General features: G+C 36.1%; 1 protein-coding gene across 1 annotated transcript in view; it reads right to left on the bottom strand.

Moving 5' to 3' along the window:
- Positions 1–16,607, bottom strand: part of STXBP3 (syntaxin binding protein 3) — an 87,054-nt gene that overhangs the window by 60,940 nt on the left and 9,507 nt on the right. The window contains exons 4-7 of the mRNA XM_006882499.1: positions 16,116–16,192; positions 9,968–10,046; positions 6,764–6,864; positions 1,841–1,995 (exon numbers count right to left, since the gene is read on the bottom strand). Coding sequence (XP_006882561.1) covers positions 1,841–1,995; positions 6,764–6,864; positions 9,968–10,046; positions 16,116–16,192 — 412 coding nt within the window. The remainder of the gene's footprint in view (positions 1–1,840; positions 1,996–6,763; positions 6,865–9,967; positions 10,047–16,115; positions 16,193–16,607) is intronic.

Here is a 16,607-nt window from a genome sequence, read left to right as displayed (position 1 = left end):
TGTAAATGTTTATGAAAATTAATAAAATATAATTATAGGAGAAAAAAATAAAAAAGAACATGGGAGGACATGTCTGACCTCATGTAAGTTGGTTCTGTGTTATTGATGCTGTGAGCGGGGATAATTTCCCCCTGCGAAGTTGGTAAAGGTCAGATATGGCATTCCTCATGTGGCCCTTGCTTTTTATAGTAGTATTCTCTTTCTCTAACTCCCTACTTTTCCCAGCATGCTTTCTTTGTTCAAGGATTGGGCACCCCTGACAACATGTCCAAAGTATATGAGACAAAGTTTCACCATCCTTGCCTCTAAGGAACACACCAGTTGCACTTCCACAACAGGTTTGTTTGTTCTTTGAATAATATAGTTGCTGTTGTGTGCTGCCAAGCAGAATTGACTCATAGCTAACCCTCCAGTGGGTTTTCAGAGGCAGTAAATCCCACTGAAGGAGACTATCCATCTTCCTCTATGAAGCTATTGGTGGATTTGAACTGTGTGCCTTTGGCTTGACAAAGCAATTGCTTACCCACTAAGCCACCAGAGCTCCCTATGAAAAGCATAGAGTAGGAACCAACTCATACCTCCGGTTAGGTGGGTTTTTTTATTAATTTTAATGAAAGTTTACAGAGACTTGGGTTTCCAGTCATTCATTTGTTGTATTTTTCTCCCTGCCCTCCCCTTCCCCCACCCCAGTTAGTTTTCATAGGCAGTAAGTAACACATGGGAAGAGATTTTCCATCTTTCTCTTGCAGAGTAGCTGGTAGATTTGAACTGCATACCTTTGGGTGGGTAGCATAATTCCTTACCATTAATATTATAGGTAGGGGAGCTCTGGTGGCCTAGTGCTAAGAAATTGTGCTGCAATTCCAAAGCCACACAGTTTGAAGCCACCAACTGCTTTGTAGGAGAAGGATTGTAAATCTCCTCCTGTATAAATTATTGCCTCTGAAAACTCACTGGAGGGTCAGTTATGTGTCGGTCCCAAACTGACAGCATACAACAACAACATTATTGGTAGAAGCTCTGGTGCCCCAGTGTTAAAAACCTGTGCTGCAAGGCACACTGTTGGAACACACCAGCTGCTCTATGGGCAAAGGATGGGTGATCTCCTTCCACGCAATTTACTATCCCTGAAAATCCATTGGAGGTCAGCTATAGGTTGGTTCCAACTCAATGGCACACACCACCACCACCAATATTACTGGTGGTAGTAGTAGTCATATAGTGTAGTTACTATTCCTAAGTTAAGAACTCCTTTAATTTACAGTGCTAAATATCAGGGAAGTAGTCATGAGAAGAAAAAAAAATCCAAACCCAGCCCACTGCCATCAAGTTGATTCTGACTCATTTTTAGGTGGTAAATCTTTACGACTTCAGACTGCCTGTCTTTCTCCCTCAGAGTGGCTAGTGGGGGATTCAAACCACTGAGCTTTCAGTGCAATGCACTATGTCACTTAAGACCCTTTAGTGGAGGTAAAGAGGAGTGATGCGTGAGGGCAATCACATGGGGAGAGTAATCAGCAATCTCTAAGATGCTTTGACATTGCTCTTTCCTTTACCTGGCTGGAGTACACTTTGGGATGATTCAGTTGTATCTGTAAAATTTATGAACTTTTCCATAAATTTCAGTTTTAAAAACAATAAAGATACATAGTTCAAAAGTTAAATTACACCTTCTTAAAACAAAAACAAACAACAATCCAAAAATATCACAACAAAATTGTGTACTTAGAATGGTCACTTTTAAATATAAAATGCACCATTACAGGATAAAAACATCACTTCTCTGAATAATAGACAGCAAACACTATGTGTAATATTTCCATGCTATTTAGGTTCTTACCTTTTATATCTTACTCCAGGATTTTCATCCAGGGTGGCACACAGTGTAACTATCTGTTCAGCCATCATTTCCATAACAGCATCTTTTCCATTTGCATTACTAGGGTCTGGACTGTAACAGTAATAGAAGGCATCTGGTACATCAAGAGTATACACCTAAATTAGACCATAAGAAGGGCACATTGTCAATTTGGAGACTTGATTTACAAAGTCTATCAAGACAAACACAGTTATTGTTATTATTACGTGCTATCGAGTTGACTATGACTCATAGTGACCCTATGCACAGTAGCTCTGAATCCTGCTCTATCCTGAGCCAATTGTACTGTCTTTGACACACCTACCTTCAGTATCCCAGGTAGTATACTAATCTGTCTCATCCAAGTTTTCCTCTCCTGCGCTGTCCCTCCACCTTACCAAGCATGATGTCCTCCAGGGACTAGTCCTTCCTGACCAAAGTATGTGAGACAGAGCCTCAAAATCTTTATTTCCAATGAGTAGTTTTGTTTCACCCTGTATAGGACAGACCTATTTGTTCTCTTGGTGGTCCAGGATATGTTCAATACTTTTCTACAGTACTACAACTCAAAAGTATCAATTCTTCTTCTGTCATCCTTAGTTGCTGTTCAAATCTCTGATGAATAGCAAGTAATTGCAAAGACTATGGCCTAGATCAGGCACACCGTGGTCTCTAGACTGACATCATTACTCTTCACTACTCTGGAGAGGTCCCTAACAGCAGATTTTCCCTGTGCAAATTTTTAATTAATTTTATTCTTTAAGTTTTATTTCTTCTGTTGTGAATATACACAGCTAAGCATGTATCAACACATACAACTTAGTATCATCACTGATTATATTTTTAAAGTTGTGCAATCATTCTCACTCTCCTTTTCTGAATTAATCGTCCCTCATTAATATAAACTCACTGTCCTTTATGGGTAATTCTGTAGGACAGAGCAGGTAATATAGAAGTTTCTTCTAAGGCTTCCAAAGCTGTAAATATTTACAGAAAGAAGTCTGCCTCATCTTTCTCCCCTGGAACAGCTGGTGGATTTGAAAAGACAACCTTTAGGTTAGCAGACAAATGCCTTAACCACAATGCCACCAGAGTTCCTTTGATCTCATAATACAGCTTTTAAAAGAATATAGTACTTAATGCTGAAATTTTTTACTAATTAAGTTCAGCTGCTGTTTTGTTTTATAAAGACTTTAGGGAGTGTTTTTTGGTTTAAAGGTTAAAGCTGATCTCAGGGTAGTAGTTTTAGCAGTTCCTCCATTCTCCATGGCTATCTAAAGTCTCGAATCTGAGAGAATTTGCAATTCTATTCTGAAATGTACTGCCTTTAATCAGTTTCCTTCCATACAATTTTTGATCAAACTACTCTCTAATGGTAGCCAGATAGTATCCAGGTCACATGGCAAAGGAAGCAGTTATTCATAGAGGCAATTAGCCAAACAATCCTTCTCCTTCTCCGAGTCTGTTGTATGTATGTTGCTCCAGGGCAATAGAAACTAATTGTTGTGCCTTACATGGTTGCTTGTTAGAGGACAAACAGAAGGCAGAATAGAGCACCTAACATATTATTAGACCAATTAACTGGGATGTCTCATGACCTATACCCTTAAACCTCCAAATCAAATACCCAAATCCCATGAATTGTTTACCTGTACATAGTATCCTTAGCAGCATTTTTTTGGGCACATTGTTGCAAATATATCTACCAGACAACTTTTGCCAATTTAGTCTTTTACAATTTGTAACTTATTAACAGCAGTTATAATAATCAGTTGTATAGTGTTATCCTCAGTCAGTATTATTTTTTCCAACATTGGTAAGCCCCTTTTCTTCCTCCTTTCTGCCCTTAGAAACCATGAATAAACTTTGGTCTCTGTGTATTTGCCTTTGTCTTTTTATATGAATGAGATTATTCAATATTTTTTCTTTTTGTGACTGACATAGTTTGCTCAGCATAATGTCTTCAAGTGCCATTCATTCTGCACCACATATCCAGACTTCATTTATCCTACTGGCTGACCTTCCACTGTATGTATGTACCTCTTGTTTATCTTATGCCTGTTGATGGGCATTTAGGTTGTTCCCATGTTCTGGCTGTGAATACTAAGTACTGCAGTGAAGAGAAAGAAAAATTCCTATCAAGGGTAGGATTACCAGTCAATTATTCTAATTATTGCTAATAAGTGTACAAATCTGTCTCTGAGACTCTGCTTTGAAGTCTTTTGCGCACACTTGGGGTTATAACTTCTGGGTCACATAGTAGTTCTATTATTAGGTTTTTTAAAAAAACACCACACTGTTTCCAAGCTGGATCATTAGCATTCCCGACAGCAAGAGAGTAAGGATTCTTCCACATTCTTCTCTACATTTATTTTCCATTTTTTTAAATCTTAGTAATTCTAGTAGGAAAGAAATAGTAGCTCCATTTTGGCTTTGGTTTGCATCTCTCTGATGGTTGACACTATCTTTTCATTATGCTTAGCGATCATTTGGAATATCTTCTTTGGTAAAAATATCTATTCACGATCTTTGCCCATTTTATGATGAGGCTGTCTTTTTGTTGTTAAACTGGTCAAGCTTTTTAAAGTAATTTTCTTTCTTATTAGATCGTTGTCCTGTATAATGTAATCTTTTATTTTTTTCTTACTTTTCCTACTTAATCTACTTTGAATCCTTTAATTCTTGCCTCTTATACAGATTGTACTATTCCTTCTCACTGCATGTGTAATAACTGACAGAAACTGAGGTAGTTAAAGTCAAGTAAGAACTTACTATCTGGGACAAAGAAACAAAACAAAGTATAATTTAGGCAGGCGGTTCGAATCTACCAGCTGCTCCTTGGGTGAAAGATGTAAGAAATCTCCTCTCCTATGATTTTCAATCTCTGAAAATCTGCTATGAGTTGGATTCTGACTCATCAGCACATAACATTACACATGTATTAAAAATTTTAACCAATGAGAGAATATCTATAAAATTTCCAAAGTGTATACATAGCCTTCAGTTCTTTAGCATATATTCTTCATGTCTCTAAAATATACTCCCCAAAATAACACAGCGCTTTGCCAGGCACTGTATATATCTTATGATACTCTGCGAATTCTCAGATACTCATCCATTTAAAAAAAAAATTACTTACATGTAAATAATTGTATCAAAAACTTAGTATTATTGTGTTATTTGGAAAAGACAAAAGAGTATCTCTAATTGAAACTGAGAGTTTACCAATGAACTAGGTTTTTGTAAAGAATGATGGTAATCCCTCTTAGGATAATATACTGGTATAAAAAAAGGTGTTTAGCAAAAGCAGTATTTTAAGTAATCAACTATAGACAAACTCCTTTGCATTTCTTTTCATCCTAAAGTCATTTACAGCTGTGAGCATAACCCATTATACATAGTAGCAGCCTGATCACAGAAAGATACAGCTGAGCCCAGTCCATTTATCTCTGTGCTACTCAAAGTTAGCTGGCTGTATTATTTGTTAATACTTGGACTGGAGTTTTTCTAAGAGCTGACTGTCCCACTGCAAAGATAACATAACTTGTTCAAAATGCTTAGTGATCTTTCCTTCAAAGTATCTCCCTATGAAAATATTTTCACACTGGTTTTAGGCTTGGTAATGTGGCTTGCTTTTGTCACTGGCATATGAGCAGAAGTGTATGTGCTATTTCTCAGCAGAAAAATTAAAAGCTTATTTAATGTCCTAAGTATTTAATGTCATAAGATGCTAAAATCAAAACACAGAGAGCAGAACAGTAAAAAATGAGGAAGGTCAGTTAACCTGGTTTCCTTTTCTTAAAAATGGAACTGGAGTTACTATCTACTTCATTGGGTTGTTGTGAGAATTTAATGAGTACAAATAAAGCACTCTGCTGTTGTTAGGTCCTACTGAGTTGAGTATGTCTCATGGCAACTCTATGAACAACAGCCATGAACTCTACCCTAACTTGGGCCATTTTCACCATCTCTAACACAGCTGAGCTCATTGAGGCAGTTGCTGTGTCAATCTATCTCATGGGGGGGTGGAGGGGGGTCTTCCTCTGTTTTGGTGACCCTCCACCTTTCCAAGCTTGATGTCCCTTTCCAAGAAATAGCCTCTTCTAGAATCATGTCCAAAGTATGAGAGATGAAGCTTCACTATCTTTGCATTTAAGAAGCACTCTGGCTGCACTTGTTCGAAGATCTATCTGTTTGTTCTTTTGACAACCCATGAGATATTCAGTGCTCTTCTCCAATGCCACAATTCAAAGACATCAATTAATTGTCTCTTATTCTCATTCCTTGCCCAGCTCTCAGATGCACTGCAAGTGACTGAAAAGTCCATGGCCTGAATTAGGTGCACCTTAGTCTGCAAACTGGCATCACTCTAGGGAGTACTATATATATGTCTGTTATTATCACTGTTATAAATTGACAGTTCATTTACTGCTCCAAAGGCAGGAACAAAGAGACAAAGGGTTTTCACTTAGTAATTAAACTAAATGATCAATTCTTTCAAATGATAAAGTTTATCAAAGAACACTTACTTTACTAACACAAATTATTACAAAAGCTAAATGCAAAAACTTACTTCATGAAGTCATCTAACTAAAGACTGCACTCAAAATATTTTTATTTTTAAAATCCAGTAGTGTTGACTTACAGAAGACTTGGTGGCAGATATGAAATTTAAGCCCTAATTTTCATTATTCATGTCTTATTCCAATTTTTAATTCATGTTTTTCCCTTCATCAAAGGAAATATTCATTTGTAGATTAAGCTCAGAACTCATAAACTATACATAAAAGCATCTTTTTAATATCTTCAAAATTAAACTAGAATTACAAAATATAGCAAATAAATTCATGAAATAAAATTTTAAAATCCATTATAAACTACAATAAAATAAAGTAAATAAAGTACCTGAGATTCAAGTGGAATGAAGGAAATATTTATTTCTTTACATCTTCTTATTGACTTGGAGCAAGAAGTCTTAATTTTGTTAAAGACACTATCAGGGCAAACTGAAAGAAAAAAAATTTGAAGGATTTAACTCTACATGACATTTAAATAAGTCATTCCAACATCTAAGATAATTCATCCTTTGCAAACACATTTTTTATAGATATTTTGTTACTATGATAATTTTTTTCATATTTATGAAAATACCTTGGGGATAAGCTGAAGTTGGTCCAAAAATCAGCATGTTATTTTCACAAAAATACTGTGACTTTCACAGTTACTTACTACAATAGAGAAAAAATATATGTCTCCATATCATAAAAGAAATGTATTCTAGTCATGAGCACTATAATTCCATATTCCTCAATTACATTCCCTAAAAATTCAGGGATCAACTAACAGAATTAAAATTCTTAATAAGAAAAACCATGTCCAAACACACTTCCTAAACTTTTGCAGCACTCTGATAATTTCTTAGGAGTTTATAATATTTTCCAAACCTGTTATTAAGCGAACTTCAGTACACAGAAGTGAATTGTTCCTTGAATTATAGAAACTTCTCTAATGTCAGGAAATTCCAAGACTCTAGTGGCTTAGTGGTTAAGGAGTTGAACTGTTAACCCCCAAAACAGGAAGTTCAAATCAGCTCCACTGGAAAAATATGGGCAATCTCCTCCCATACAAATCACTGTCTCTGGATGATCAGCTGTAAGTCAGTTCCGACTTGATAGTATATAACAAAAACAACAAACTCCTAAGTTCAAGGACTTAGAATTTAAAAAAAAAATTTATTTACACTTGAAAACTTAAACACCAGAGATATTTTGTCCTGAATTTGTGTTATTTCCAAGGTCTCAAGTGGAGCAGCAGCAGGCAAGGAAGACTCAAGGGCCAATCTAGATGATTTTATCAAGACATTACCCGGAAGGAGCCTGATTGAGACTTGATCTGGACTACATCTCCCCACAGTACGTGAACAGCACAGGCAGTTTCCTGGAGCCTGTGATAGCCTTCTCAACTTTTCTCATCACTAGGTCATCAATAATTTTTCCTGAAGTTTTCTACATTTTAGGCACAACATCTGCAAAAAGCTTGATCTTTATGCAGCCAACTTCCTCTCCTACTGCCTAATTCCTCCACAAGCCGAGGCTAGGATGGGCAAGAATCCTCCTCCTCCTTTTTCTTCCCTCACCCTCACAAATAGGTCAGTAGATAGTGGCCAAGTTCACTCTGGCTTCCTGAGTCTCTGTCCTTAGGTTTGTGAGGACTTAGAACTTTTAATAGTTGCATTAACTCTTGGTTGGAAAATGAACTATAAGCTCCTGGTGTTTTTAACATTATGCTCTTTAGTCTCAAGATTTTAAGTTAGAAGAGGCTTCATATTTATTAAATGCTTCTAATTTCAAAAACATTGAAGTTCTATATGATAAAGATACATAAATGAAAATACTCAAGGTACGGGATTTTACATGCTCAAATTGTTGTTGTTATGTGCCGTCAAGTCACCTATGACTCATAGTGACCCTATGTACAACAGTTCTGAGGTCTCCCCTGTCATGAGCCAGTCTCACTGACTGACAAACCTACCATCACTGCCCCAGTTACTCTAATCTAGGGTCTTCCTATCCTCTGTCCTGCGTTGTCCCTCTACTTCTCCAAGCTTGGCGGCCTTCTCCAAGGTTCGGTCCCTCCTGGCCATGTGCCCAAAGTATGTGAGACGGAACTTCTAAGGAGAAACTTGGTTTCACCCTCTCCAAGACAGACCTCTTTGTTTTCTTGGCGGTCCATGGTATGTTCAAGACTCTTCTCCAGCACCACAACTCAAAGACATCTCATAGAGTTGATAATGTCTGGTAACAATCCTCCATAAAGTTTCCAGTTTTCTTACTGGGAGGAGAGTACCATCTTTTTACCATGGTAGATCTGAATCACCACATAGTAGTCTTTTGTTAGCAGTAAAACATTATAGAGATTTAAATTACTCAGACTCAAACTCATTGCCAATGGAACTGATTCACAGCTGATTCTCCAGTAGGTTTTCAGAGGCTATAAACTGAATGAGAGGAAACTGCCCATCTATTATCCACTGAGAGGCTGGTAGATTTGAACTGGGAGAGAAGAGGGGTCTTTGAGTAAGCAGAGCAACTCATGGAAGATATCTCCTTTAAATGACCACTGTAATGGCCCTGTGAACAGCAGACCAGAACCATGCCCTGCCCTCCAGCACCCTCACAACCTTACTGTACTCAGATCCACTGCTGCAGTCACTGTGTCAAATGACTACTTGGCAGGAAATAAGTAATAATAATATCCAAGAGAAAAAGATATTCTTTAAAGTCAGGGGAGCTATAATGGCAAAGGTTAAGGTAACTTAGATAAATGGTATTTCTATTTTCATGTATAGTTGGCCTCTGAACAGCACAAGTTTCAACTGTGCAGGTCCACTTATTCTGGGGTTTTCCTGTTGCTGCTGCAGTGAGGGCAGGTGTTGTGAGTATCCATTTACAACTCCATGTGACATTCATTATCTCCATGAGAGCAACTCAGCTCTCAGTACATGCACAATTCAAACTCGATGTTCAAGAGCCAACGGAAAATTATACACAGATTTCAGAAAGGATGCAAAGTCCGTGGCCCTAATTCTCATGACGTTCAAAGGTCAAATATACAAAACATATTATCCAAAACAGAACGCTATGTGTCTGTTAACTTCCCTGGGATTTGGTTTAGCTGTTTCCTATTTTTAAAATGTCACAGGAAGAAAAATGTGACAGTATTTGTAAGAAAGATGGCTGTTTCTTCTGTGTCTTCTTAAAGCTCTCATTTCTTATTTTTTAATGAAGTTCCCAAATGAACTTCAATTTAAAAAAAAAATCTCCTGAGATCAGCATAGAACTTAAGGGACAATTTCCCATGCTGTACTCTCCACTAACCTTCCTCTCTCAAATTAAAGCAAAAATTATTATTTCAAACTAATCTAGGAGGTTTCTTTTAATTTTCTATCATCTTAACATGGACTAGAATAAAGTTATATTTTGACTCTCAGCTTAATTACAACAACAGAAATTGCTGGTACTGTAATAATAATATGAAAATTAGATAATTAGGTAGTTTATGAAAACGGGATTTTACAACAAAACAGTAACTTTAAGAGAAGATACTCACAGTCAGTGAAGTATATATATGCTGCTTTGTATTTGTTCTCCGATTTACTTGCAAAATCACGTAAAAAAGAATCTACAGACTTAAAAAGAGTTAGCTGTTAATGCACATTTCATTAAATACTAATTTAAATATGCTAGCTTTTGAGAAAAATATTGTTTTATCTCAACAATTAAGTAAAACCTTACTGTCTAGAAAAATATTGTTTTATCTCAACAATTAAGTAAAATCTTACTGTCTAGAAGTTTGTTTATATATTTTTTAAAGATACAATGTTCTCTAGATAACAATGACCAAAAAATATTATAATAATAAGATTTTTTTAAGAAAACACTCATACCACAAAAGCAATTCTTTCCAAGTTTAAGGCATATTATTATTTCTCTAAAATTTGTATTGTGCTAAATCAAAGGCCTTCCTATATTATCAAACAGGAAATTAAAAGTTGTGAGAGAAAAAGATTCCACCTAGATTAGAAAAAAAATATCAGATACAAAAGTACTTCCCAAAATTATCTAACATTTTAGATAGAAAGTAAACAAAATGAATAATAACCTTTTAGTTGCTGTGGAAAGAAAAGTCTAACTCTGTCTTACTTAGTATATCAGTAATTAAAAATCCAGTGGGAAAATAATGTTCTAACACTTGAGTAAAACTCTTTCCCAAATGAAAAAGTGGGGAGGAAGTGTGTACATTACATAGACTGGGGTCCCTATACATCAATTGCTAACTGTCATTCTTGAAAAAAATCAGCCAGTAAAGAATCTGTTCTGGAAAACAATGTATTCGAATTTTGTAAATAAACAACTACAATGTAACAAAAATAATCAGCCAGTTAATTAATTCAACTTAGGCTAACTCATAAGGGGTTTACTTTTTAGTCTTTATGTGTAGTTTTAGGACTCAGTTCTCCTAACAAAAAAGATAGGAAGGTTTTAATGAAAACAAGTTATAACTTTACCCCTCTCTCTTATGTCCTCTGTTACGTGCCTTCAAGTCAGAACTCTCGGAGGCTGTAAACTACCTGGGAGGAGTATGCCCACATTTTTCTCACAGAGCTGCTGGTGGTTCAAGCCACCTGCCTTTGGGTTGGCAGTGCAACTCTTTAGTCATTAAGCCACCAGTTGTCGCTGTTTTAAGTACCTTCGAGTCAGAACCATTATAGCTGATTTTCCAGCCGGTTTTAAGAGGCAGTAAATCACCTGGGAGGAAAGCACCCATTTATCTTCTGCAGAGCAGCTGGCAGATTCAAACCACATACCTTTGGGTTGGCAGAGCAACTTTTCCACTAGGCCACTCGAGTGACTTTTATTTCTTTTTTTTTATTAATTTCAATGTATTTCTTTTATTATTTTTAATAAACAAAGTGATCAGTTACTCCTATTATTTGTATCAATAGGACTTTTCTTATTCCTCATCATTCCATAATATAGGACAGACACTAGAAATTTTTTCCTAGTTACTAATGTTGCTGTACAGAGTCTGATGCAAAAAATGTCCTCATTTTCACTGTTTTCTTATTTGGAATATGCATTTTCACAACTTCTTTCATCCACAAATTATCTAGGAATATGTCTCTTAATTTCCAAGTACTCAAACTTGAGTTACTCTTTATAGATTTTTAATTTTACTGTATTATGATTAGACAACGTGGTTAGTATAGTATCTCTGAAATATGTTAAAATTTTTTGTTATGTACATATTTTTGTAAATATTATCATGAAAATATAAAAATATTCTGTAAATGGGCAGATATCCTGTAAACATTCTGTATATGGGTAGATTCCAATTGATAAAAAGTCTGTTCCAGCTGACTGTCATAAATTGGTTCTAATGTATGTAAATTTTCCCCTAAGTTTACATTATTATTATCTTTTATTATCAATTTCAGAAGTCTGATCTTTGAATATCTGATAATAATAGCATCAGTAAATGGCATTCAGCAAGACTGTATGCAATATATATCACCAACATTAAGATATTAAAAACCCCAAACCACCAAACCAAGATGGTCTTAAATGTGGGTCATGTTAATGCAAATCTATCATGACAGAGGTCACTTGAATAAATGAACTAATTTCTGTTTATATTTCTTGAAACAAAGACAGCAATTATTTATCATTGTCTTCACTTATTTTTAGTCTACAGAGTTTACTGAAAGGTGTACTAAGCTTTTTATTGTAACAGTTTTGCCTATCATACTAGTTGCTATGTGATCTGGTTGACAGATTTATTAATGTTGTATTCTCTTAAATTTGTTATTTATAATTTCATAATATTCCTTCCTTTTCCTCTTGTTTGGGGCTTTAAAACATAAATTTTACCTTGTCTAATACTAACACTGCCACTTCTAGACCTCTCTGTCTATCATTTTATTTTCAACATTTATCATTCTGTTCTTGAAAATGGTGTGCTCCTTATGAACACATTTTGTGTCTTAAACCAATTATACAGTTTCTGGTTTTTTAAAATAAAATATGAAATTAAAATCATGACTTTAAATTGACTTGTGTGTGTTCTCTTATTTTATATTAACTATTTTTATACTGTGTTTTTATCTTTTTCTTTAATTTGAAAATTTCATGACACTTTCCCTCCTCCTAATGATTATCTAGGGAGCTCCGCTGGCCTAGTGGGAAGAAACAGCACTGCAATCCCGAAGGCATACCATTCAAATACACCAGCTTCTCCATGGGAGAAGGATGGGCAATCTCTTCCTTGTGATGTACTGTCTCTGTAAACATGGTGGAGGGTCAGCTATGGGTCAGTTCCAACTCAAGGGCACAAAACAATGATCATCTTTTCTTTCTCTGCATTTATAACTAGTCACATTACTATTATTTAAAGATACTAATCAATTCTCCCCACTAAAATTGTTCCTCTCGTTGCTCAAAGGGGTACCTTTAGAAAACTCTTCTAGGCTGGGTAAGATGGGAAAAGATATAAGGAGTATAAGGGCATAACATGCATAAGAAGGTGGAAAAAGGTAATAGACCAAAGACATTTCTAAGGTAAAAAAAAATCATAGGAGTGGTCACTGAAGGGGAGAAAGAAAAAAGAGAAGGTTTCTATTGTGAGAGAGCTGGAAACTTGGCATTCATGATTTTTATAAAGAAGGTGTTATAATTAGCAACGAGCAGGTCTAGGAATAATCAAAAGGCTCCCGGCTCAAGGTAGACAGAAGACAAGACCACCGAGAGAAGCGCATTAAGGGCCTGGCAAGCCAGTGCACTGGAATTGGCTACTCAATGATGAAATTATCCGGAACTGTAGTTAAAAAATGCAAAGTAACAATGAGCTAGGAGTTAAATTGTGTCAAGAGATTAGAAAGAAAGATCTAGGGACTGTAGATGAGTGCAAGGAAAAGGAAGCACCCTCAGTACTAGGAATATTAGGGGGTAAAGATAAAAATGGGTTTTAGAAGCAAAAATGAAGAGCCAAGAATTTAATTCCAACCTCTCTGCCTCTTTTACATTCTGGAAGGCTGAAGGCTCTTTCTATAGTAAACTGTAAACTACCTCCTGGATCTGTTCTGCAAACGTCTTTTCTTTCTCCCTATAATCTCCATGTCTTTGTTGCTTCGAGGTATTCCATTCTGATTTTATAGGTCATAAAATAAAATCTAAATAGTGATTATCCTCACTTTCAATTAATTGCTCATCTAAGAAATCATACATTTGAGCTTCTCAAATTTTTCACGTGTGAAACTGAACTTATATGTACTGTTTCTCTGCTTGAGTTATTCTTCCTCCAAGCAGCTTTATTTTGACAGATATACTACCTTATTCATTCTTACTAAACTTCCACTCCAGCGTCATGACCCACTTGGCTGTGTGGTTGTTGCTTTTCTTTGTCAATTCATTCCAGGCTTTAGCTCCAGGTATTAAGTGTATCCCAGACAGAGGCAGTTCCACAAGAGGAAGGCAAAGAGGTCTCTCCTCCTGAAGGCTCTCCATGTAAAAGTGGATAAAGCACCAGGGCAACTGACCTCTCCCCAGGGGCTCACAGCTCTCCTATAGCCAAGCTTTTCCTGAATTCTCTAAGTTTATAATCTTTGCCTGGAATCTTTCTGAAATTGGTCTCCTGGTGCTTTCCTAGTCCATGAGGAAGTGAATCTCACACTGGATTTGTCCACAAGAACTTCCAACAAATCAAGGCCTCCAGAAACCTGGGAGGCCCAATGGGAAAGGGTTTAAGGACTGAAAGAGAAAATGGAGGTGGTTGTGGTAGATGAGGGAATCAGGTACCATCTCCTAGAACTATTTTTCTCCTTTACTGAATATACAATTTTGAATCCTGCTTTTACTCCACATTAGAGTGAACATTTAGGTTCGAATCCACTAGATGCTCTGCTGAAGAAGGAGGGACTATCTCCCCTGTACCAGTCAGATCTGATTTGATGGTACACACATTAAAAAAATAAAAAGTAATAAAAAAGACGTGAACATTTACCTACACATCAGAAATTCCTAGAAAATGTCTTTTTGGCTACGTGGTCTTTCAAATAATTTTCTATTAATACCAAGAATTTAATTAAATCTACTGCTAGGAATTTAATTTGACTTTATTTCCTTATAGCAAACTCAGTGACAAAAAATTTTAAAGGTTCTTGTTGAGGAATAGCAAATTATTTTTCACAATGGGTGTTATCAACCTATATTCCTACAAGCAGTATTGGGCAGTTTCTGCTCAATGACCCAGTGATGCTTTTAGAATGTTTTATATGTGTGTGTGTGCGTGTATGTGAACATATATAAACACACACATACACAGAGTGCACACGCATACACAAGAGAGCACTCAAGTGAGTGTGACCATCCTGGTGGCACCAGAGGTTAAAGCACTTGGCTACGAGCCAAAAGATGAAAAAGGTGCTTTTTTATCTGGCATTTTCTACCATCATGAATTTTCTCTATGTTGCAGATATAAAATGTTATTAAAGCTCACTGTTTACATCTGCAAACAATAATGTAACAGACTAAAGAGCAACTACTTATTTCCTCTCCTGCATGCTGGAATTACAAGTGAAATGAAAATCAGGATTGCTAAACTAACATCCTAGGTGAGAATAAGTAAAAAAAAGGGGTGGACAAGAATTCATTCTTAGGTAAAGAATCTAAAGGAATTTGATAGGTTAGCAGGCTTCCAGAGGTGTGGCTCAAAGTATGAGTCAGATCATAAACTGAAGAAACGCCTTTTACAAATTACACACACACACACACACACACACACATCTATACATGCAATTTAATACATATATACCTGTCTACTCCTCATTTACAAATTATCTCGTTTTCTGGCATTTTGTATTTATACAAGTGGTAAAATTCTCTATCCAACTACTATGTGAGATAATGATGTATGTGTGGCAGTAACAAATATGGAGGTGAGAATAACGTTAGCTGAAATGGTTACGGCTATGTATGTGTCAACTTGGTTGGGTTATAATTCTCACAAGGTTCAGTTATATAATTTCATTGCATATATGAATTAAGTTACACAATGCTGTCATCTTCCATTTTGGGAGCTTATGGGGCTACCTTCCGTATTTTGCACAATGCTGATTTCTGCTCAACAATCTCATCTTTGGAACTTACTGATGCTGGGAGGTGAGGAGTCGGGGTACATATATAGCTGCATGACACTGAGTAGATTCTGATGCACAGCAACCATCTGTGACAGAGTACAGCTGCCCAGAGGGTTTCTTAGGTTGTAGTCACTGGAGGTCTTTTCTTCTGCAGAATACTGACAGTGTGATACACATATGTGTGCACATACTCACACAAACATGAGAGTGGTATAATTTTATAGGAAAGTCACTAAGATAATAATAGATGGATTAAGACTATGGCTTCTACCAACCTTTTCATCCCCTCAAAATTATGGTTTAATAGAAACAAATTTTTTTAAAAAAACCTTATTTTATATTATTAAGTTCTGATTTCACATACAGAAGAAAGAAGGTTACAATGACTTGTACATCCTCTTTGGGAAGAGTGCAAATAAAACTCTTCTAAACCAGAAAACAACTTTCCTAAACATAACAATATTTTTCTAATAAAGTGTATTGTATTGCATTACTTTTCCTATTAGAAACCCATGGCATTGGTGAGAGAATTAAAGAATCTTATTAAAGACTCAAAGTACTCACCTTTGATGTTGGAGAGATAAAATAAAGAGCTTTCATTTGTCTGACAGGTTCACGGTTCTTATAAATATTCTCCACCACTAACAACAACAAAAAAAATGTATTTATAATTACATATGGGCAATATCATTAATATCACATGCAAGCAAGATTCTGCTGAAAATTATCCAAAAATGACTGGAGCAATATGTCAACAGAGAACTGTCAGATGTGCGGGCTGGATTTAGAAGAGGCCGTGGTACTAGGGATATTATAGCTAATGTTAGATGGATCTTGGCAGAAAGCAGAGAATACCAGAAGAATGTCTATTTGTGCTTCATTGACTATGCAAAGGTGTTTGACTGTGTGGATCATAACAAGCTGTGGCTGACTCTGAGAAGAATGAGAATCCCAGAACATTTGATTGTGCTAATGCAAAACCTATACTTGGACCAAGAGGCAGTCATCAGAACAGAGCAAGGAGACACTACATAGTTCAAAATCAAGAAGGGGGTC

The sequence above is a fragment of the Elephantulus edwardii genome, unplaced genomic scaffold (assembly GCF_000299155.1).
Source record: "Elephantulus edwardii isolate Elephantulus edwardi_28Jun2011 unplaced genomic scaffold, EleEdw1.0 scaffold00020, whole genome shotgun sequence".
NCBI classification, from domain to species: Eukaryota; Metazoa; Chordata; class Mammalia; order Macroscelidea; family Macroscelididae; genus Elephantulus; species Elephantulus edwardii.
Note: the sequence above shows the minus strand (reverse complement) of the source record. Positions and strands in the feature narration are given on the sequence as shown.